Below are 24790 nucleotides of genomic sequence, written 5' to 3'. Positions count from 1 at the left end.
GCGAACCCCGGGCTCCCCCGCCAGCCCTCTGCAGCCGCCTCCAGCACCGCGCAGGCGCATCGGGCGCGCAGCGGGCAAGAGCCCGATGCCCCGCCCCTGCCGGCTTCCTGCGCACCCATTGGCCGAAGGCCCAGCGGGAGGAGAGCCGATTGGCCGGGGCCCGCGGCGCACCGCACGGCCTTCTGGGAGTTGTAGTCGCGGCGTCGCCGACACGGCCGCCATTGTCCGGCCGGTGGCGGGTCGGGCGGGCCTGGTGGCTGGAGTGGCCCGGGATTCGGGGTCTCCTCGGGCGCCTGCCCCGGCTGCTCGGTCAGGATGGAGCCTCAGGAGGCGGCGGCGGCCCGACCTCAGGTAACAATCCTCAGAACAGTCACGGCCAAGACGGCAGTGGGCCTGGCCGCGCCTCCCGCAGACCCCGGCGCGTGACAGCGGCGGTGAGGGGACCCCGGGGGCCGGGCGAGGGCAGGGGCGCGGCTGCCAGGGGCGGAGCCGGGCCCAGAACCCCGCCGTCGAGTCCGCGGGTGCGGGCGGGAGGGCCGGCGTCGCCCGGCCTTGAGCCTCTACCCGGGACCCGCGCCCCGGGGACTGTGGACGAGGCTGGCGGGCTCTTAGCGGGAGAGCGGGACCCAGCTGGGGCCGAGCTGGTTATGCTATCCCGGGGCGCTGGCATCCCCGGGCGGTCCCGCTGCGCCGAGCCCCTTCGGCGGCGTGTGCGGGCCCGGAGGTGTGATCCGCCGCTGTGCAGCGCGGGCGGCGTTTGCGAGGCGGTCTGAGGAGGCACCTTTTCCAAAGCTCTGGCAATTCTGGAGAAACCGGCAGCTGCTTGGGTTTTCCCTAAAAAGACGCCGCGGCTTGGCGGGACCATATAATAGTTCGTACTTGTCTGGACAGTTTTGCAAGTACGCACTGCCTGTGTATTTTTTGTTTGTTTAGGGGATTTACATTATTTCCTATTTGGTGCATAAAATGAAACTACTGATAATCTTAAATTGTGTGTTTTCTGACGTGTACGGTTGAGAGCCACAAGACATGTGACCACACTTCGCTTTGCTCCTGTGGGTGGGGGCAGAGAGGGAGCTGTAAGAGACTTAGGCGGGAGGTGTAGGAGCCATCTGTGCTGTCTAACAAACCAGAACGTAATGACCTCAAGCAACGATAATACCGTTTCAGTTTCTCAGGGTTAGGAATTGTGGAGGGACCTAACAGGTGGTTCTGGCTCCAGGTAACTTACAGGGTTGCAGTCCATATGTCAGCCAGGGTAGCTGCTACCTGAAGCTGTGACCTGGCCTGGAGGATCCCCTTCCAAGATAGCTCACTTAGGTGGCTGTTGGCAAGAGCCTCAACATTTCGCCCTGTGTGCGGCTCTGTGGAGCTGCTTGAATGTCCTCACAACATGGTAAGGGCAAAGTGGAAGCCACAGTGCTTTTTGTGACCTGGGCTTGGAAGCCACACTCACTCATTTCCCCAGAATCCTATTGGTTCCACAGGCCAACCCTGCTCAGTATAGGAGGGGACTTTGCAAAGATGAGTACCAGGAAGTGGGGGGCATTGGGGCCATCTTAGAGGTTGATCACCGCAGGCAGCAAGGACCCGAAGTGTAGGGCTTTGGAGGCCACAGTATCAGTTTCCAGTTGCTGCTGTAACATATTGCCACTTGATGATTTAAAGCAGCACACATTTATTTTCTTATTGTTCTGGAGGTCTGAAGTTCAAAATCAGTTTCTCTGGGCCGAACTCAAGATGTTGACAGGGTTGTACTCCCTCTGGGGAGAATCTGTTTCCTTGCCTTTTCTAGTTTCTAGAGCTACATTCCTTGTGTTCCTTGACTCAGGGTCCCTTCCCCCATCTTCAAAGCCAGCAGTGAAGCCTCTTGCTTCACAGGTCATGTTGTTGCCTTCTGACACAAATCTCCCTGCACCTCCCTCTTAGGACACTGTGATGGCATTGGGCCCACCTGGCTATTTCAGGATACTCTCATCTCAAAATCTTTAATTTAATCACACCTGCAAAGTCCCTTTTGCATTTAAGATAACACTCAGTTTAGCGATTTAGTTCAGTGATTAGGGCATAGATATCTTTGGGGGCCAAAATTCAACCTACCCCATCCAAGCTGAAGGGTGTTATCGTGTATCCAGAGGTGAGAGGTGTTTTAACTAGGAATGCTGTGGGTTTACGAAAGAAACAACTTGGTCAACTGAGTGGTGGCGATAGGGAAGATGATGAGGGCCTCACCTAAGGCAGTGGGAGAAAAGACCAGAGGGAATGGAGCCCATTGACCAGGTGCCGGCTGCTGGCTGGGTGACCCAGTCACTGATAGCAGAGTGTGCAGAGGAGAGGGCTCTGAGTGCAGCCTCTCCCCAGCAGGCCCCAGCAGGGGAAAAGGATAGCCACAGAGGTCTAAGGGGGATCAGCAAGGAGGGTCACAAGACAACCAGGAGTGGGTGCTAGGATTACAGGAAGGAGGCCAAAAGGAGATCCGAGGGACTTGTGTGCTGCTGCTGAGAGTCTCAGAGACCGGGCAAACTTCTGCTAACTGTTGGATCTGGTGCCTGGGCTGTCCCCAGTGACCCATGTAGAGTGGGGCCTTGGGCATGTTGGAGGGAGGGGGCAGAGGGAACATGGGTCTAGACTGGTAGATGTTTTGAGTGGAGGTGAGTATGAGGGAACAGGAACAGATCTCCATTCCAACCTCTGTTCTCAAACCCACCCCTCTCCTGCTTAAAGCACCCTCTCCTTGGGAAGTGGGATACCGGCGTATTTTTTGTTAGAGCTATATTCCACCTGTGCTATAATTTCTCTAATATTTTTTTCTTTTTAAAAAATTTTAAAATTTATTTATTATTTTTTATTTTTGTATGCTGTATGGCAGGGTCACATTTCATTCTTTTTCCATGCAGCACCATTTGTTGAATTTTTTGTTTGTTTTTCTTGGTTTCTTTGTTTGGGGGAATGCATGGGCTGGGAAATGAACCCATCTCTAATATTTTTGTCTCCTCATGTTTTTCCTGGAAACAAATACCCTTTTTAAAAATTGAATTATAAGTTACAGAAGAGGGCATGAATCCTAAGTGTACAATTTGATAAGCTGCCGAAAAATGAGACACTTCTGCGATCTCTTTGCCAGCTCCACAGAGTCTCCACAGCCCTGTCCTGGCACCATCTTCTTCCTTCCCAGAACCAACTGTATTTTGACTTCAAATACCATAGATTGGTTTCCCTGCTTTAAATTTTGTGAACGTAGAATCTTACATGTCTGGTTTCTCTCATTCATCTTAGGTTTGTGTGATTCGCCTCAGCTGTTGCGAGTATTTGTAGATTGTTTTATTCTGCTTGTTCCATACCATTCCATTTGATGATGAACACACACATCTTACTGAGCCCTTCTGCAGTAGAAGTTCATTTGGTTTCTTTCCAAATTTGGTCTGTTATACACAGCGGAACTGTTGAGTCACAGGGTCTGTGCAGACACATATTGCAGAGATCCTGCCAAGCAGTTTCCCAAAGTGGATGTCCTCACTCACATGCCTACTGCAGTGTAGGAGATGCTGGAGGTGGCCTCTTTGAGGGCATGAGCCATGGACTGGTGCCTGGTGAGCTGCTCCGCTCTAGAGAGCTACGGCCTGCAGCTCCAGCAGTGGGCATGGGAAGACCTGCCACCTGAGACCCTGGGATCAGGAGGACAGCACTGGTAGCCACAAAGTCGCAGTCCACTGACCTCCTACTCTTCTTCTGGGCAGGGCCTTGTGCCGTGGCGGGTGAGGCCAGGCTGCTATCTGCCCCCTCACTGTGCACTGCGCCAGGTCTGTGGCCTTGTTGATAAAATGGCCAGACCAGCAGCAGTCACCAAACTCTCTACAGGAAACTTGTTATTATCTGACATTTTCACTACAGCATTCTAGTGGGTGTGAAGTGGTGTCTCACTGTGGTTTTGATTTGTATTTCTCTATGACTAATGATGTTGAGCATCTTTTCCTGTGCTTAGTGGCCATTTGTATAGCTGCTTTAAAGAAACGCTTCATGTCCTTTGCCCATTTTTATTTTGTTTTATTTTTATTATTGAGTTCTATCTTCCAGATAAAAGCCCCTTCTTGGATGAATGATTTGTAAATATTTTCTCCTATTCCGTAGGCTGTCTTTTAACTTTTCTTGACAAAGCCCTTTGAGGCATAAAAGATTTCTATTTTCATGAAGGTCAGTTGATTTATTTTTTTCATTTTTTGTAGGTGCTTTTTTTTTTAATTTAAAAATTTTTTTTAAACATAACAAACGAACACAAACATTCTTACCATATGATCATTCCATTCTACATATATATATATAATCAGTAATTCATAATATCACATAGTTGTCTATTCCTCATCATGATCATTTCTTAGAACATTTGTATCAATTCAGAAAAAGAAACAAAAAGAAAGCAGAAAAAAATTCATACATACCATACCCCTTACTGCTCCCTTTCATTGATCACTAGCATTTCAGTCTACTAAATTTATTTTAACATTTGTTCCCCCTATTATTTATTTTTAATCTGTATGTTTTACTCGTCTGTCAAAAAGATAGATAAAAGGAGCATCAGACACAAGGTTTTCACAATCACACAGTCACATTGCGAAAGCTTTATCATTATATAATCATCTTCAAGAAACGTGGCTACTGGAACACAGCTCTACATTTTCAGGCAGCTCCCTCCATTACACCTTAACTAAAAGGGTGGTATCTCTTTAATGCATACAAATAACCTCTAGGATAACCTCTCAACTCTGTTTGAAATCTCTCAACCATTGACACTTTGTCTCATTTTGCTCTTCCCCCTTTTTTTTGGTTGAGAAGGTTTTCTCAATCCCTTGATGCTGAGTCCCAGCTCATTCTAGGATTTCTGTCCCACGTTGCCAGGAAGGTCCACACCCCTGGGAGTCATGTCCCATGTAGACATCGGGAGGGCAGTGAGTTTGCTTGTGTTGGCTGAGAGAGAGAGAGGCCACTCTGAGCAACAAAGAGGTTCTCTTGGGGGTGACTCTTAGGCCTAATTTTAAGTAGGCTTAGCCTATCCTTTGCGGGGTTAAGTTTCATATGAACAAACCCCAAGACTGGGGGCTGGTGGTCCCCACTGCTTGTGAGAATATCAAGAATTCTCCACTTGGGGAAGTTGAATTTTCTCCCTTTCTCACCATTCCCCCAAGGGGACTTTGCAAATACTTTTTTGTTCACTGTTCAAATCACTCTGGGATTTCTCGGGGCATCACTCTGGACAAACCTACAAAGTCTCATGCCCTACTCAAAGTTCCCTGTACTCATGGTGTTCAATTAACCTGTCCGCATAAGTTATATTAGGAACTGCACTAATTAAAATATAAATTTTGTACCAGATAAACATTTTTTGCTTTAGTCTCACACATAAGTTAAAATTTTTAAATATTAAAATTGCCATCTATTTTCCATACCCTGCAGTATTGACATTCCTTTGTTCTTCCTCATGCAAAAACGTTTTTAAATTTGTGCGTTTAGTCACTATCATTATACACTCTAGGCATTCCTAGATTATTGTACATGCTTTTTAAAAAATATTTTTATTGAGAAATCCTCAGATGCATACAGTCCATCCACAACATAAATCAGTGGCTGATAATATCATCACATAGTTGTGTTGTTGTGTGTTTTGTATGCTTTTGATGTTGTATCTTCAGGACCCATAGCCAAATCCAAGGTCACTGAGATTACCCCTGTGTTTTTATTGTTTTGTTTTCTCTTTTATTTTTTTTAGTTAGAGAAGGTGTAGATTTACTCAAAAATAATTCGAAAGTATAGAGTGGCTTTCCTCCATGGTTTCCAGTAAGGAATCGACTCTTAATCTTATTGAGGCTCCCTAGTATACAGCACATTGCTTCTCTCTAGCAGCTTTCAGAATTCTTTATCTTCGGCATTCGAGAAGGTGATTATAATGTGTTGTAGTGTTGGTCTATTTGAGCTTATCCTGTTTGGAGTTCAGTGAGCATCTTGGATGTATATATTCATGGCTTTTGTTAAATGAAGTTAGTTTTCAACCATTATTTCTTTGAAAGTTCTCTCTTCCCCTTTCTTTCTTTCTTCTCCTGGGATTCCTGCGGTGGAATCTTGATAGTGCCCCACATGTTCTCCACCCTCTCTTCACATCTCTTGGTTCTTTCCTCTTTAGCTGCTCAGACTGGATTATTTCACTTGTCTTATCTTCAAGTTAACGGATTCTTTCTTCTGCCAGCCCCAATCTGCTATTGAACCCCTTTAGGTACATTTTTTATTTCTGTTACTATGGTCTTCAGCTTTGTTTGGTTCCTTTTCATAATTTCTCTTAATTGATGTTCAGTTTTTATCCATCTGTCATTTTCCTGATTTCCTTTAGTTACTTGTTCATGGTTTCCTTAGCTGTTTGAGCATATTTTAGGATCTTTTTTTTTAAGTCTTTATCTGGCATGTTGGTCTGGTCTTTGCTCATAGATGGTTTTTAATATTTAATATTTGTCCTTTGCCTGGCCTGTCACTTCCTGTTTCTCTATATGCTTTATAATCTTTTGTTGAAACCTAGCCGTATATATATATTTTTAAATTATTTATTAATTTAAAGAATAAAGAAACAAAATAAAACAACATACATAATCAGTAATTCACAATATCATCACTTAGTTGCATATTCATCATTTCTTAGAACATTTGCCTTAATTCAGAAAAAGAAATCAAAAGACAATAGAAAAAGAAATAAACGAACACAGGAAGGAAGAAAAAAAAGAAAAGATTATACCTACCATACCCCTTACCCCTTGCTTTCATTGATCACTAGCATTTCAAACTAAATTTATTTTAGCATTTGTTCCCCTATTATTTATTTTTATTCCATATGTTCTACTCCTTTGTTGACAAGGTAGATAAAAGGAGCATCAGACACAAGGTTTTCACAATCACACAGTCACATTGTGACAGCTGTATCATTATTCAATCATCCTCAAGAAACATGGCTACTGAAACACAGTTCTACATTTTCAAGCAGTTCCCTCCAGCCTCTCCATTACTAGCCATATATATTTTAATGCATCATCACTGGAGTTCAGTGCTTAAGGCATCTATTCCTTAAGCTTGAATTCAGTTAAACTTATGACAGCTTTTCTTGAATTCCAGGAGCCAACAGAAAAAAAAAAAGAAAAAAGAAAAAGACCTTTCCCAATCTTTTGGAACTGCTCTCCTTAACAACTTATCCATACAGTGAGCTTAGAGAGTAGCTCAAGGCCAAAGTTTAGGGTCTCCTTCATCCTTTCTGCTCTTGTATCTTGTTTTGGACATGAACATGTGGCCCTAGTAATTCCCCTGTTTACGCAAATACAAATGGCCGATCTTCCCTAGGAAAGATTCCTCAAAGTCCAGGGCACTGTACTATAAGTCTTACTGCCAGGAATTCCTTGCTCCAGGCAGCCATGATAGTCTGCTCTCTCCACGGCTCTGGGAGCTGCCTTCCACATGCAGGGCAAGTTCTGGGATGGGGAGTATAAGACAAGTGTCCTGGCCCAGTCCCTCGGGCCGCCACCAGAGTGGCTGCACATCAGCTGTGGGCTTCCCTTGCCCTTGCCTAGGCTCCCTCACTCAGCCTCGTTGCACAGCCCAGATTGGTGCAATGCAACTGTACTTGTCGCTTGGACCTGATTTCCCTCCAGAGCTCTGCACACCTTCCGGACGTATGTCTCTTGCCTTCCCCTTCCCACTCCTCCTTATCCTGAGAACACTGATGGCGGCCATCCAGCTGACCAGAACTGTGTGTGACATTTCAGGAGCTGGTGACCTTCCGGGATGTGGCTGTGGACTTCACTCGGGAGGAGTGGGGGCATCTGGACCCTGCTCAGAGGACCCTGTACCGCGATGTGATGCTGGAGACCTTCGGGCACCTCCTCTCCGTAGGTGAGGCCAGCTTCCCAAGCTCCCTGCAGGGTCTGGTTCCTCCTGGGTTATAGGTCTTGGGACCTCTGGAGTGAGGCCTTGACCGTGAGCGAATTTCAGGGACCTCAGGTTCTCATTTCCTGAGGGGCCTCTCTTCCTGTCCCGATGCAAAGCCCTCACCTTCTTGTGAGGCTTCCCCATGCCCTGACAAGGCTAGGGCTGGAGTCTGGGCTGTTTTTTTCTCTCCAGAACAGACCCCAACCCCTATGTCTTTCCCTCTTCCCAGGCCCGGAGCTTCCCAAACCTGACGTCATCTCCCAGCTGGAGCAAGGGGCTGAGCTGTGGGTGGCAGCTAAAGGAATCACTCAAGGCTGCTGTCCAGGTAAGAGTATGCATGTGGGAGCCCCTGCCAGGGGCAGCCCAGGAGGTGACTGGAGGTGCAGTACCTAGAAACGGTGGTGTGTCAGGGGGCCCTAGGATTGCCCCACACTGGCTGATTTACTAGGGGGCGTAACAGATTCAGCAGATAGTTATACTCATGGCTGAGATTTAGTCCAGTGAAAGAATGCAAACAGTCCACAAGGAGAAAAGGCACATGGGGCAAAGTCCAGAAGAAACCCACTCCCGAGGGCCCTCCCCCCTGGGGGAGTCACATGAGACACGTGATACCCCCACACCACTGTGGGCCGGAACGCATGAGGTGGTGTCTACCAGAGAGGCATCTTGGAGCCTCAGTGCTAGGGTTTTCATTGAAGCTGATTATGTTGGCACCCTCTGCCTGGCACAGAACAAAATTCCAGGCTCGCAGACGGCAAGTAGGTATTCAGCATAGGTTACGTTGTTTGCACCAACAGTTTAGGCTGCTCTTACAAGTTAAGGTGGTGAGAACCCTCCTGAAACCCAATTTCCAAGATGCCACCCTGGCCAGTCTGTAGTAATTCCAAGCCTGCTCTGTTAGTGCTGTTCTGCACAGGTGCTCCTGGGCACCATGGCCCTTCACCTGCATTTACCTGTGTGCTTTCCTCTGAGCTCAGGGTTGGCATGCCGCCTCTGCTGTCAGAATCCCACCCCTTCTGCCCCTCCCGTCTACCTTCCTTTCCAGGGCTTTCGCTCTCTCTCCAGCCTTCTCACTGGGCCCTTTCTGATGTGCAAGCTTGTATTTCGTCTGTTCCATTTCTTTCTTGTATGTCTGGCTTCTGTAAACATGTTCTCTTAAACTGCCAATAGCAGAAAACCTGGCTAAAGCAGCTCAGAAAAGATGGAGATATTTTTCTCACAAACCAAGTAGCCCAGAATATTCGCTGCTGGTACTGACTTAACGTCTCAGTGATGACAGGGCTCGGGATTCTGTGATTCTCCCAGCCTTTCCTTGGGGTCACAGTGTGGCTGCTGCAGCTTCAACTGTCACATACATACTCCAGGCAGGAGGAATGGTGCCATACCTGTCCCCTTCTGTCAGAATTCCTGCATGTCTGTTTCAGTCTCCTTGGTCAGAACTAGGTCACATCCCACAACCCAACCCCAAACCCAGCCCCGAGGGAGGTCATGAAGTGGGGGGTGGGGTGGGCAGCCAGGTACCACGTCTCCTCCGAGCTGAAGGGCTGTAAGGTGCCCTGCACCATTCGCAAGGGCTCCCTTCCCAGGACGCTTCCTTTGTGCCAGGCTCGTAGGGCTAATTCCTGTCCTTCCAGCCTCTTTCTGGCTCTCACAGCCTACCTCCCAAGTACCCACCCATTGTCTAGGCCATGCTGTCTGGAATCCTTGCCTCCTCATCGGGCATGAGCCTTCCCTGTGCTCTGTTGCCCTTTCCAGTTCTCCATGAACTTCCTTTACTCTTCCGTCCCCTGCATCTGGCCATCTGGGGGCTCTGCGCTGCCCCCTCTGCTCCTTGCTTTCCAAGGAGGCCACTTCCTCCACAGCCCTTGTCCTTCCATATACCGAGATCCGATATTTCTGCCCCCTTTATGGGCTGTTGTTGCTGCTCCTTCAAACTCAGTTTGCCAGAAACAAATCCTTGTTTTCCTAGAGGTATGCCTTTGCCTGATGGGTCTTATGATTTACATAAACCAGGATTTAAAATAATGTGTGTGGCCCATACGTTGTCAGCAAAATGTCCTGCTTACGCATTTCAGGGATGTGGGGTTAGAAATCATGATAGGCTGTATCAAAAACTTGTGCCCAGACAATTGTAAATACTGTAGAAGCAGAAGATTTTCAAAATGTATGGTTTTGCTTTATATTAAAACAAAGTATATTTTCTGTCTAATGATTTGTACTAGATTCCTTTGCTGCTGTAACAGATTACCACAAACATAGTGGCTCAAATCAACCCCAATGTAATATCTCACTGTTCTGGAGTCAGAAGTCTGAAGTGAGTTGACACAGCTGGTTCCTTCTCAAGACTCTGTGGGAGAACACCTTGCCTTGCCTTTACCAGCTTCCCAAAGCTGCCTTGGCTCGTGACCCTTTCCTCCATCACTAGAGCACAGTGCCCCCTGCTCTGCCCCCGGCCCACACCGCTGCCCCTTGTCCCACTTCCCTCTCATGACGCAGGGAGTCTGGGGTCGCCTCCCCCTCTCAAGGCCCTTGACTCGGTCGCCCTGTGGGGTCCTTCTGCCATGTGAGGTAACGTCGTCCTGGATTCTGGGGGTTAGGGTCTTCGGGGGACCATTATTCTGCCTCCCGCCTACTTGTTTAAAAGAGTAATTATTCGGATTTATCAAAGGAGAAGAGGCCAGTCCTCAAGTAGGCGCTTCTCCCCTCCACTGGCCTGCCACCCAGGGCTGGGGGCAGGTGATCCTGAACCTTTTCCAAGGGCCCTGGTCACTCACCTCGCCTCATTTCTGTGTTCTTCTCCCCATCGTCACTTGGCCTCACCTCCTGCAGGAAGCCTCCCTGCCAACTCCAGTCTGGTTTCATCTCTTGTTCTCTCTGCCAGCTACTTGCCTTTCTTAGCAGGGATGGTGTGCTTCCCACATGCTGGATGTAATGGTTTCTGTAGCTGGGGCTGAAGCCCGTCAACAGTGCTCTGGGGAGAGCGGGGTGGTGGCAGAACATCCAACGCACCCCAGCTGTGGGGTGCCTGGCTGGATTCAAGGCTGGAGCTGGGAGACTGCCACAGCCTCAGTACTCTGTGCTCTCCATAGGCCAGTCTCCCTGTACCTGTGTCCAGGCCAGGTTTTCTCATGCCTTTGCTGTCAGCCCTCTGTTGCTTCCTATGAAATGGAGCTTGAAGGATATTAAGGAATGATGAGAAAGAAAGAAAGGAAGGGAGGGAGGGAGGGAGGGAGAGAGAGAGAGAGAGAGAGAGAGAGAGAAAGAAAGAAAGAGAGAAAGAGGAAGGGAGGGAGGAACGGACGGACGGACAGATGGGATCAGGGGTTCTGAAGCTTAACCATAACAGACAACTTTATTCTGAACCAGATCCTGCTTATATACTGCAGGGTAACAAAAGGCATTACCTGCATTTCCTGAGGAAACAAAGTACTTAACTTTCTTCATACTTAACATAACCATTTGGGGTAAACAAACATTCTCTTCCTCCCAGACTGTTCCAAACAAAGCAGATAACAATCTCCTCAGTTTCTTGCCCACCCAGGGACTCCAGCTGCTCCCAACAAATTCTGCAGGTCTTGTTTTAACCCTTGGCTCCTACAGCCCTCCATGAATCCAGCCTGTTCACACCAACTTGCCCCGCCTAAGTGCCCTCAATTCCACCACCTCCAGGCCTTCCATGTGCTTTCTTCCCACAGGCAGTACCTTCTTGGCTGGGCTTGGCAGTAGTGTTATGTTTACTCTCCAGTAGTATGTTCAGTGTTGTCTCTCAGTCAGGCTCCTGGCTCAGCACCTGTTCTAGTTTGCTGCCTACTGGAATGTAATATACCAGAATTGGAATGGCTTTTGAAAAGGGGAATTTAGTAAGTTGCTAGTTTACAGTTCTAAGGCCGAGATAATGTCCTGATTAAAGCAAGTCTATAGAAATGTCCAATCAAAGGCTTCCATGGAAAGATACCTTAGTTCAAGAAGACTGCTGAAGTTTAGGGTTTCTCTCTCAAGTGAGAAGGCACATGGTGAACAGGGTCAGGGTTTCTGTCTCATCTGGAAAGGCATGTGGTGAAAATGGCGTCATCTGCTAGCTTCCTCTTCTGGCTTCCTTTCATGAAATTCCTTGGGAGGCATTTTCCAAAGGTTGCTGGCTGCTAGGCTCTCTGCTTCTTGTGGCTGTGTCATTCTGCTTTCTCAGAATTTCCAGCTTTCTCCAAAATGTTTCCTCTTTTATAGGATTCGCATAACTAATTAAGACTCACCCGAATGGGTGGAGACATGTTTCTACCTAATCCAGCTTAACAACCAGTCTTGATTGAGTCACATCTCCAGGGAGATGATCTAATTATAGTCTCAAACACAGTACTGAATAGGGATTAGAAGAAATGGCTGCCTTCACAAAATGGGATTAGGATTAAAACATGGCTTTTCTAGGGTGCATACATCCTTTCAAACCAGCACAGCATCCATTCAGCAAACGTTACTGAGGACCCGTGGGGGGTTACTCTCAGCACTGGAAATATGGCATGAGGCAGACAGGCAAGGCCCCCACCCTCGCTCATCCAGTGTTCTGATGTGGAAGACAGGGATTTTAAAAATGAATCTAAACACCAGACAGTGATGAGGCTGTGAAGGAAATCTCGGCTCGTGAGGGAAGGTGAGAGGGCAGGGACGGCAGTAGTGCCTGCAGGACAGTCAGGGAGGCCTCTTATTAAGGTGTGGTCTGAGTGGAGACATGAGGGAGTGAGATGGGCAGGTATCTTGGGATGAGGGTAGAGGCAGCTGCATGTGCAAAGGCCCTGAGGAAGGAGCTTGGATGCCATGATGTTTCACCAGTGAGGACGTCTCCTGGGAGCAGAGTGAACAAGGGACAGAGAGGCGGGAGATTGGGTCAGTGAGGGCTGGGAAAGGTAGAGGGTGCAGCCGGGCATGTCGACCACTGGAAGGAGTTGGCTTCCACTCAGAGCGAACAGAAGACTGATGGGAGTGTACATGTGTGTGCTGAGCGGATGTGTGTATTTTGTTTTAGTTTTTCTTATAACTTTATGATATAATTGACATACCTTACAATTCACCCTTAAAAGTTACTAATTGGGGGTTTCTATTATAGTCATAAGGTACTACAACCTCGCCACTATCTAATTCCAGAATGTTTTCATCCTCCCGCCCCCAGTCCCCCAAAAGAAACCCAGCACCCTTTAGCAGTCATTCCCCATTTTCTCACCCCACGGTCCTTGGCAACTGCTGACTGACTCTGTTTCTGTGGATTTGCTTGTTCTGGACATTTCAGATCAGTGGAAACATAGCCATGTGTCCCCTTTTGTGACTGGCTTCTTCCATTCAGTATATTGCCTTCAGGGTTTTTCTGTGTTGTAGCGTGTATCAGTACTTCATTCCTTTTTAAAAAATATATATATATTTTTAGAATAGTTTTCTCAATAATAGAATAGTTTTATATTTACAGAAAAATTGAGCAGGTAATACATACTGAGCAGTCCCCTATACCCACCTCCACTCACACACCTAGTTTCCCCTATTATTAACATCTTACATTAGTGTGGTACATTTATTACAGTGAACTAATATTGATACATTGTTATTACCTAAAGTCCATATTTTAGTCAGATTCCCTTAGTTTTTTCTTAATGTCCTTTCTCTGTCCCAAGGTCCTCCATTACATTTAGCCCTCTTGTCTCCTTAGGCTCTTCTTGACAATGACAGTTTCTCAGGCTTGCCTCATTTTTAATGACCTTGACGGTTTTGAGAACTGGTCAGGGATTTTGTAGGGTTTCTGTCTGTTGGAATTTGTCCGTGGTTTATCTCATGATATGACAGGGGTGTGGTTTATCTCATGATATGACAGGGGTGTGGTTCATCTCATGATATGACAGGGGTGAGGTTCATGTCATGATATGACAGGGGTGTGGTTCGTCTCATATGACAGGGGTGAGGTTTGTCTCATGATATGACAGGGGTGTGGTTCGTCTCATGATTAGGCAGGGGTGAGGTTCGTCTCATGATTAGGCAGGGGTGAGGTTCGTCTCATGATATGACAGGGGTGTGGTTCATCTCATGATATGACAGGGGTGAGGTTCATGTCATGATATGACAGGGGTGAGGTTCGTCTCATGATATGACAGGGGTGTGGTTCGTCTCATGATATGACAGGGGTGTGGTTCGTCTCATGATTAGGCAGGGGTGAGGTTCGTCTCATGATATGACAGGGGTGAGGTTCATCTCATGATATGACAGGGGTGAGGTTCATCTCATGATATGACAGGGGTGTGGTTCATCTCATGATATGACAGGGGTGAGGTTCGTCTCATGATATGACAGGGGTGAGGTTCGTCTCATGATTAGACAGGGGTGAGGTTCGTCTCATGATATGACGGGTGAGGTTCATCTCATGATTAGACAGGGGTGAGGTTCGTCTCATGATATGACAGGGGTGAGGTTCGTCTCATGATATGACGGGTGTGGTTCGTCTCATGATATGACAGGGGTGAGGTTCATCTCATGATATGACAGGGGTGAGGTTCATCTCATGATTAGACAGGGGTGAGGTTCATCTCATGATTAGACAGGGGTGAGGTTCATCTCATGATATGACAGGGGTGAGGTTCATCTCATGATTAGACAGGGGTGAGGTTCGTCTCATGATTAGACAGGGGTGTGGTTCGTCTCATGATATGACAGGGGTGAGGTTCATGATTAGACAGGGGTGAGGTTCGTCTCATGATATGACAGGGGTGAGGTTCGTCTCATGATATGACGGGTGAGGTTCATCTCATGATATGACAGGGGTGAGGTTCATCTCATGATTAGACAGGGGTGAGGTTCGTCTCATGATTAGACAGGGGTGAGGTTCGTCTCATGATATGACAGGGGTGTGGTTCGTCTCATGATATGACGGGTGAGGTTCATCTCATGATATGACGGGTGTGGTTCGTCTCATGATTAGACGGGTGAGATTCGTCTCATGATATGACAGGGGTGAGGTTCATGTCATGATATGACAGGGGTGAGGTTCGTCTCATGATTAGACAGGGGTGAGGTTCATCTCATGATTAGACAAGGGTGAGGTTCGTCTCATGATATGACAGGGGTGAGGTTCATCTCATGATATGAAAGGGGTGAGGTTCGTCTCATGATATGACAGGGATGAGGTTCGTCTCATGATTAGACAGGGGTGAGGTTCGTCTCATGATTAGACAGGGGTGAGGTTCGTCTCATGATTAGACAGGGGTGTGGTTCATCTCATGATATGACAGGGGTGTGGTTTATCTCATGATTAGACAGGGGTGAGGTTCATCTCATGATTAGACAGGGGTGAGGTTCTTGGGAGCAATGCCCCAGAGGTGAAGCTGCTTCTGGCCTGTCAGGGGCACCTACTGGCGGCCGCACCTACCAGTTGATGAGGGCCTTGGTCACCTGGCTGAGGTTTGGTTTCTCCACTGTTGAGTTACTTTTTTCCCCTTTCCATACTGTAGTCTTTGGAAGGAAGTAACCATGTACAGCCCACACTTAAGAAATAGGGAATTATACTTTTTTTTGCTCAATTTAAAATATATACCATGTTTTGTTTATTTGTTTATCAGTTGATGGGCATTTAGTTGTTTCCAGTTTTTGGCTGTCGTGAACAGTGCTGCTGTGGAGATTTGTGTACAAGTTTTTGGTGGCCTGGCCTGTGGTTTTTATAAAATCCCTGGGTGCTGTGTGGGAGAAGGGGCTAAGAGTTGGGGGACCTGACCCCAGCCAGTCTCTTGGCTCCTCCAGCACTTCTCCTCTTGGCCAAGCCCCCATCAATTCCCTCCTTTAGCCCTCCCAGCCTTTCACAGTAAGACATCTTTGAGCACCCTCTACCTGTCAGCACCAGGCTTTGGGTATGGGTAGTCTGTGTGCTAAGGTGGGTCCCAAATGAATGACTATGTTGTAAGTTGGGTGTGTATGTGTTGTGGAGAAAACTCAAGCAGGTGAGGGGCTGGGTGGGCAGGGATGCTGGGCTCCTGTAGTCAGCAGAATGATGACACTTCCCAGAGAGGCTCACATCCTGATCTGTGGAGCCTGTTAGTACCTCCCTCTTGTGGCAGAAGGGACTTTGCAGATGTGATTAAGTTAAGGATCTTGAAGTGGGCAGATTATCTTGGATTATAAAATGATGTAATAACGAGGGCCCTTTTCAAAAAGGAAATAGAATCAGAGTCAGTGAATATGAAAGAACCAGTGGTCACAGTCAGAAAGAGATTTAAAGAGGCTCTGCTGCTGGCACTAGAGATGAGGGAAGGGGCCAGAGAATGCTGGAAACTGAGAAGACGAAATTCTCCCTGGAGCCTCCAGAAGGGTCATAGCCCTGCCAGCACCTCCATTTTAGAACTTCTGACCTCCAACACTGTAGGATAATTAAGTTGTTGTAAAGCTCTGAGTTAGTGATAATTTGTCAAAGCAGCACAAGAAAACAAATACACCCCACTTTGTTGCATTATATGGCCTGGGTGGAGAGCCTGTGTTGCCTGAGGTGTGACCTTTTTCTGGAAGATTCTCAGTCTGGGGGCAGTGATGCTCCCAAGATACCCTAAAGCGGGGATGATACCTCCACTTAGGTATTTTACATGCATATCAAACATAGCTTGTCAAAACATGACTGGGTCTCTCCCCAATTAGAATGTCAACTCCTGAATGCAGGGTTTTCCTCTCTTGTGTTCATTGACTTATTCCGATCACCTAGGTCAAAGGTCATCAAATATTTTCTAAAAAGGGTCAGATAGTAAATACTTCAGGTGTTATGGGCCATGTTGGTTTTCTTTTGCTGCCTGCCAAATTACCACAGATTTAGCAGTTGGAAGCAATGAGCATTTCCTGTCTCACAGTTCTGTCAGTCACAAGTCTAGACTGGCTCAACTCATTTTTCTTTGTCTGGGTCTCACAAGGCCAATCTCAAGGTGTTATCTGGACTGGGTTCTTATCAGGAGACTCTGCAAAAATCCTCTTCCAGGCTCATTTGGGTTGATTTGCTTTGTCCATACTGCTGGGGCTCGGATTCCTGTCTTCGTAGACTGTCACAGGGACCATCCTCAGGGTCTCGAGGCGGCCTGCATTTCCTGGCTGGTAGCCCCTTGTCACCAAGCCACACATTGGAGCAGGCTTTTCTCTCATTCGCAACCTCTCTGACCTCTTCCTCCTCATCTTTCCTTTGCCTCTGCCTTCTGCCTCATCACTCTCTGACTCATCTGCTCTTGTGAGTACATTGGGCTTACCAGATAATCCAGGTGAATCTCCCTATTTTAAGGTTAGTTGATTAGTGACCTTATTTCCATCTGCAAATTCCCTGCTCAGCAGTATCCAGATTAGCATTTGATTGAGTAGCCAGGGAATGGGAATCTTGGGGAACATCGTTAGAATTCTGCCTGCCTGTCACTACTACTACTTCACTGCTGCCTCCTTCTCCTCCTCTTACAGCCCTTATAAAACATAAAAGCCATTCATAGCTCAAGGATCATATAAAAGCAGACCATAGTTTGCCAACCCCTGATCGAGACCAGGCCTATAGCAGGTGCTCAAATAATGTTTGTTGAATGAGTGAATGAGTGATGCCATGTTTTAGGAAGGGGGCACTTGTTGTTAGCATCAGAGTGGAATCAGGATTTTCCTGAAGGCAAAACAAGTAGTTAGGATTCTAGGTTCACCCTATGAGCCTAAGGTTTGGGGGCATTTCTGCCTCTCCTTGTTTTTTTTTTGTCAACCTCTCAGACTTTGGTTTTCTTTCAGGCTGGGAGACCATGAAGCAGGGCCTTCCTGAAGAGATGTCATCCCATGTCACTGAAAGAGGAATCCCAGAGGATGCTCTCTGGCCCACCACATTAGGGGAGGACTGGGAAGGTAAGGACCAGCCAGAGGCACTCAGAAAGGATCAGGATAATTTGAGGCAAAAGGAATTTGGCCTTGAAGAAGCACTAAATCAAGATAGAGGCAACAAAAGTCCTAAAATTGAGGAAGACTCTGTCCTGAATTCAAACCTAATTCCATTAGAAGAGATCTCTAGGAGAAAGTATGTCTGTACTTCTGACTCACATGTTACAAGCTTGGAACATAACTCAAGCTTAATCAGCCAACAGACAGACTTCTCAGAAAAACAACCCTTTGAAAACAAGGACTGTAGCAAAGCTTTTGGTCAGAGCATTCAAGTTATGCAGTTTGCAAGAAGTCAGATACAGGACAAACCCTACAAGTGTACTGACTGTGGTAAATCTTTTAACCATAATGCACATCTCACAGTGCATAAGAGAATTCATACAGGAGAGAGACCTTATATGTGCAAAGAGTGTGGGAAAGCCTTTAGCCAGAACTCATCCCTTGTTCAACATGAGCGAATCCACACAGGCGACAAACCCTATAAATGTGCTGAATGTGGGAAATCTTTCTGTCACAGTACTCACCTTACTGTGCATCGGAGAATTCACACGGGTGAGAAACCCTATGAGTGCCAAGATTGTGGGAGGGCCTTCAACCAAAATTCATCCCTTGGCCGCCATAAGAGAACACACACTGGAGAGAAACCCTACACTTGTAGTGTGTGTGGGAAATCCTTTTCACGGACCACTTGCCTTTTTCTGCATCTGAGAACACATACCGAGGAGAGACCCTATGAGTGTAATCATTGTGGGAAAGGCTTCAGGCACAGCTCCTCTCTGGCTCAACATCAGAGGAAGCACGTTGGGGAGAAGCCCTACGAATGCCGCCAAAGGCTGATCTTTGAGCAGACGTCTGCTTTAATGAAACATGAATGGGAGGATCCCCTTGGCTGCAGTCCATCTTTGAGTCAAGATGAGAGAATTCACCAGGGCGATAGACCCTTTAAATGTAATCAGTGTGGGAAATGTTTTATTCAGAGCTCTCACCTTATCCGACATCAGATAACTCATACTAGAGAGGAGTCCCATGGATGTAAACAACGTGAACAGACCTTTAGCCGGAGCTCACCCATCATTCGACATCAATACACGCATTCAGAAGAGAACCCTGGAGGTAGAACAGAGGCAGCACAGCCTGCAGGCAGAGCTCTTGCCTTGTTTGACATCCATGAAATCATCCAAGAGAAAAATCCCGTGCATGTTATTGGTGTGGAAGAGCCTTCAGTTGGCACATCCATGTTATTTGACATCAGAGAATCTACATAGGCAGAAAACCTTCCAGATGACTTTTAAGCCACAAGTTCAAACATGTGGTAAGTCCACATAATGTATTCATGGAAAAGACGGCTGAGCGGAGAAATGCTGAAGGTGATCTCTGATTTTTTAAGGAAATGGTGCTTCCCAAACACCTGAGATCAGTGATTCCCTAACCTATCCCACCCAGTGCCTCTGACAACAAATGTTTTCAAATGTTCCCTGGGTCATCCCATAATGAGTTCACAGGTGACATAACCTGCGCACTTGTGTAATGTCAAGAGATCAGTAAATAGCCCTGTTTTTGTAAAGGTTAATTAAAACACAGTTATTTATCCTTTTGTAAAGGATAATTAAAATGAAAGTAATTCTGTTGGAGTAATGTGTATTGAGTTGATGCAGTGTCTCACCGTATAAATGTGCGGGCCCTGTTACACCTGGAGACCTGGGACAATAGCCTATTGCTGTCCAGGTAACTACCATGAGGCATGTGATATGATTTTCCAAAATGATGAGTAACTTGGAAAAGTTTGCAAAACAGAATGCCATTGCATTTCTGGAAAATTCTATATAAATTCTAACCATGCAGGAATTACTTTGTATTTATATGTAAGGTCTAGTTAAGGTCGCAGTACACACATTAAAACTTTGTTTCACCTAAGTACATGGTCTACTAAGGACAGTTCTGTACTTCACAGGCATTGAAGCATACTTGGCTCCCATCCACAACTTGGCAGCTACATAGACCCCAGTCGTGTGACAAAGAAGCCCCTGTGAAATTCCACGGCGTTCTTGAGGCTAGTGCACCTCCTGTTGAAAACACTGCCTCAGAACACCCAGTGTTGCTGTAAGCCAGTGGTTCTCAGCTTGGGGGGTTTACTCCCAGGGGACATTTTACAGTGTGTGGAGACATACTTGGTTGTCACAACTAAGGGAGAGACACTACTGACATCTAGCAGGTCGAGACTGGAAATGCATCTGAGCTTTCTAGAGTGTATAGGGCTGCCACCAAAACTGAGCCGACCCCTTGTGTCATCTGTGAAAAGTGGAAGCCGGCACAGCACCATGGCCTGCATCTTCTGTGCTCTGTGAATGGATTGATTAGGGTCGTACAGACAATCCTGTAAATTTGATTTTAGTGAGTGGTATCATTAGCTGGTTTGTACATGACATGTGCTTTAGCAATTCTTTCACTATTTTGCAATATTCATCATTTTTATGAAGAAAGGAAGAGAATCCACCTTTTTTCTGGATCTAGTTTTAGCATTTTATTGTGGAAATTTTAAACATGGATAAGGTATTTTTACTAGTACTCTACCTACCTGCCTCTCCTGCCATTGGATTATTTTCACATCAGTCACAGGCATCATTTTTTTCTTTCCTTATTTCAATATGTATCTCTAAAAGGCAAGAACTCTTTTTTTAAAAAAAAAGTAACTATGCTGGTCCATGGGGACCAAACCATTTTCATAATCATTCTGAGGTATTATTTGCCTTTTTTTTGCCATGCTTACATTTACATTGATGGTGCAAAAGCAACAGCACAAGGTTCATTGTGTGTATTATTTACTGGTGTGCACTTACAGGAAAAGAAAAAAAGGCCAGTTTCACTTCAGAATGTCTGTGATGAAGCAGGAAAAAATACTAATTTGATTAATATATATATATATATATATATATATATATATATGTGTGTGTGTGTGTGTATGTATCACCAATATCACATCTAAACAGAGATAACTATAATTCCTAAATGCATGATCAAAAATGCAGTGTTTGCATGTTCCTGAATGCCTCATAAATTTTGTTTTCCATTTGTTTTGTTCTAATCACGCTCTATACATCCATGTAGTGTCCTTGGTTAACATGTTAAGTCTCTTAATGTACAAGTCACCCCTCTTTTGTTTTCACTCTTTATTTGTTGAAAAAAGCAAAATAATCTAAATTTTGCTTCCATACCCAAGCTTACTCATCAGACTTGTTGTGTCTGGTGGAATGACCTCTGATGATGAACCGTCATGCCACTGAGCTATTCTGAGGGGCTTTGAAAGGTACATGGGACCCCCTATGCTCTTCATTTCCCACGTGTTACATGGGGTCTCCTTGTGAGGACCAGTCAGAGACCTTTCTGTCAGCCATGGATACCAGGAAAAGCCACACTGTAATAAAATGGTATGCTTTTATAGAGAGAAGGAAATTTAAATACCTACACTTGAAAACTCCAACTTGGATATTGCATCACTTTCCTGCAGTTTTTCTCCTCAATTGAAAAAGAAGTTTTCAGTCCCTTGTTCATGCTGCCCTTGATATAAGAAAGAATATTGTGCATCAAGTTATGATCCTCAGTGTCTCATAGCCCAAAGAATATAAAAACCAAGGAGTTCAGTCTACCTGCTCTGCCCTAAAATGAAGCAAATCATGAACCATCCATAAACCATAGCTTACAGCCAAATACCCGGGACACAAAGTCATATACTCCAGCTACATAGAACAAACAGTTGCTTGTCATTGCACAGCTTTAATAAGCTCATTCTTTCACTCGATGTTCCCACTACAGTTGCAGTCTAGTGAGGTTAAATATATATCCTAAACTTCAAGAGTTCAAGGGAAATTGATCACAGTACATCTCAGCATGTAAAAATAGGTCCCTATAGTAGAACTCTTGGATTGGCAGGGTGAAGAGTTGAAGGAAAAACCATCATCCTGGAAATATGCAATGAGGGTCCTAAAGGTTGTGTCAAAGTGGTTGAACGTCAGAATTTACTATCAATGTCTTGTGTCCATTTTGTTCTTAGGATACTGTCTTAGTTTTACAGCTGTGATTAAAAATACCACGAAATGGACTGGCTTAACCAATGGGAATTTATTGGCTCGTGCTTTGAGACTCAGATTAGTCCAACGTTAAAGTGTCAGCAAGGCAATGCTTTTTCCCTGAAGACTGGCATTCTGAGCTGGCTGCCAGTCCTTGGATCTTCCTCTCCCATGCAATGCCTGCTTTCTCTTCTGGGTTGCCGCTGACTTCCAGCAATTGCTGCTCCATATGGTTCTCTCTTCATAAAGTCTCCAGTAATAAGCTTATGACATCCTCATTCAGTGGGGCCACACCTTATCTAAGAGTGGTTTTATTTACAGTGGGGTCTCACCACAGGCAGGGATTAAGTTTGACAACACGGTAGTTTTCTGGAGTACTTAATTCAACCTGCCACAGATGCCGTGCATGTCACAACTGAGTATGTTTCCACTGGAGCAGAGCTGGCTTCCAGGAAGTTCAGGGCCACTATTGCAGAGGTTCTGTATGACCCTGGTGAGCCTGGGGTTCGTTTCTCTGTACTCTTTCCCCTAGTGGAGGCCTTTCGGGACTCCCTTGTCAGCTCTCACTTTTCATGGCAGCCTTGCCCTCATACCGTGGCCGCACTGCCTTCTGCTTCATCCTTTGCAGAGAACTTTGCCATTTACATAGCCAAGAAAAGGTGCATTTTCTGATAGTGTCAATAATAGTTCTATCAAGTGTTATTACCCTGTTTTTCAGATGAGAAGACTAAAGCAAAGCACGATGAAATAACTAGTCCAAAGTTACACAGCTAGAAAGTGGTAGAGTGAGAATTCAAAGTCAGAACCCACCTACTAGTGGCTTAAATCAGGCTTTGTTCAGAGGCTGTCTCTTCAGTGGCTCAGTTGTGTCAGAGCCAGTGTTTTCTGCAGTTCTCTCCTCCTCCCTCATGGTCAGGAGGACTGCAGAGAGGCTGCTGCAGCTCCCATCTTTGCCTCTGCAGTGAGACTGGAAGAGGGGGAGGCAAGGAATGGCCAAGCCACATCTCTGAGGAGGAAAGAAAAGCCATTCCCAGAAGCCCCAGTAGATGCCAACTTGTGCCTCATTGGCAGGACTGGGCCACAGGTCTACCTGTAATGACAGAGGGGCTTAGAAAGCTGGTATTCAGCTTTTCTAATCTCTATAGAAAAGACAGGTAAGAGAGCAAGGTACTCAGGGCGCCCCATGTCCTCCATTTGCTTGGTGCCAGTTCATACTCAGACCTCTCTGCTCTGCTCTGCCACAGAAGCTGTGGTAATGCTGGACATGGGCCACAAGTGCCGGCAAGGCCTCCCTCCAGGCCTTGTATTGTCAGACCTGCAGACCATGCCTTTCTGACCATACTCTGTCCTCTTCCATTCTGTGTATCTTGCCCCCTGGTTGGTGGCTCCTTGGCCTTCCATATGGGCTTCTTTTCCTCACTTCTCTTAAATGCTGGTGCCACCAGAGCATGGTCCTGGGGGTCCCTTTTGTGCTCCAACACTATCCTGGATATTCTCAGCCACAGCCTTCTGTTTGTGCTGCTGATTCCCAAATCTCTGCCTCTGGTGCCAAGTTCTGAGCTTCAGACCTGAACAGCACCTGGCTGCTACAGGCCATCCCTTTGGGAATACTGCAGTATCCTTGAGCCCAGCCTATCCAAAACAAAGCTGTTGTTTTCTGATCGACACCACTGCCTTCTCCCTCTGGTCCCTTTCTAGGTGGAATGATGCCCCCCCTCCCCTGCCTTCAGTTCCCCTTCTACTTTAGGGTGTCACCATCTAAGCAATGGTTTCTATTTAGTTCATCCCATCTCCACAATCACAGGACCACTTCTGCCCTCCGACCCCCAGGAGTCTTCCCCAGTCTTTCCCCTGCTTCACACACCCCCCTTCATCTCTGCCCTTTGTACGTATACCCTCCACCCTTACTGAATTTTAAATCATCTAAAGTGTCTCTAAGCTTCCCTGTTGCCTCTGGGCCTTTGCATAGACTGTCCCTTCCGTTTGGACTACTTCCCAGCCCAGTCTTCTCTCAGCTCTTGGGTAAACATGCCTCCACCCACTGTGATTCGGGAGCCCTGTTGTGCCCTCACTAGGAGCCCTTCATTCCCTTCTCAGCCAAAGCACCTTTCTGTTTGTGAGGACTTCCACAGTTGTCCAGGTTTGGGGAGCTCTGGGGGCACAGGCCTTAGGTCTGCTTTCCTGCTCACCAAACCACTTCCTCCACCCAGGGTAGGACCTGGCTTCCACTTCCTGGGTGCTTGACAAATGCTCACTAATTAAATGAAAGCAAGAACTGGCTTATTGAAAAGGCCAGCACATAACACAAAATTGGCGAACCTAACCAAAGGAAGGAAGAGAAAGCACGAGCAAATTGGGGAAAAGGAAGATGAAAAGAACTCTAAATGGAAGATTTTTTAAAAAAGCTTATACTTTTATTAAAAGCTTTTAATTTTTTTTTTCATGGGGGAGTTCTTTTTAACATTTTTTATTGTGAAATGTAACATATATACAAAAAGCAGTTTATTTCAAAGTACATTATAACAAGTAGTTATAGAACAGATTTCAGACTTTGGTATGGGTTACAGGTTCCACAGTTTTAAGTTTTTTCTTCTAGCTGCCCCAAGGCACTGGAGACTGAAAGAGATATCAGTATAATGATTCCGCAATCATACTAAGTCTGTCTTCTTTGTTATAACTCCTCCTCCTCCTTTCATCCTTCTCCCACTTTTTAGGGGTATTTAAAAAAACTCTGCCCATTCGTGGTGGAAAGGGGTGTCACTAATATGGGATGGGGGATAGAACAAAAAAGTGGGAAAAGAAATGTAGTATATTCTTATACATTTCTTTTCCCACTTTTTGTCAGGAAGGCGTGGTCAATCCCGCAGTGCCAGGGC

General features: G+C 46.2%; 1 protein-coding gene across 1 annotated transcript; it reads left to right on the top strand.

Annotated features, from left to right (window-relative positions):
- The first annotated feature begins 190 nt into the window (after positions 1 to 190).
- ZNF8 (zinc finger protein 8) lies at positions 191 to 19481 on the top strand. Its single transcript, XM_077130528.1, has 4 exons — positions 191 to 351; positions 7791 to 7917; positions 8183 to 8278; positions 17707 to 19481. Exons 1-4 carry the CDS (start codon positions 316 to 318, stop codon positions 19113 to 19115), a joined length of 1668 nt encoding a protein of 555 aa, XP_076986643.1. The 5' UTR covers positions 191 to 315; the 3' UTR covers positions 19116 to 19481.
- The last annotated feature ends 5309 nt before the right edge of the window (positions 19482 to 24790 follow it).

This window comes from Tamandua tetradactyla, chromosome 16 (genome assembly GCF_023851605.1).
Source record: "Tamandua tetradactyla isolate mTamTet1 chromosome 16, mTamTet1.pri, whole genome shotgun sequence".
Classification (NCBI taxonomy): Eukaryota; Metazoa; Chordata; class Mammalia; order Pilosa; family Myrmecophagidae; genus Tamandua; species Tamandua tetradactyla.
This window is presented reverse-complemented; position numbering and strand designations above follow the sequence as displayed.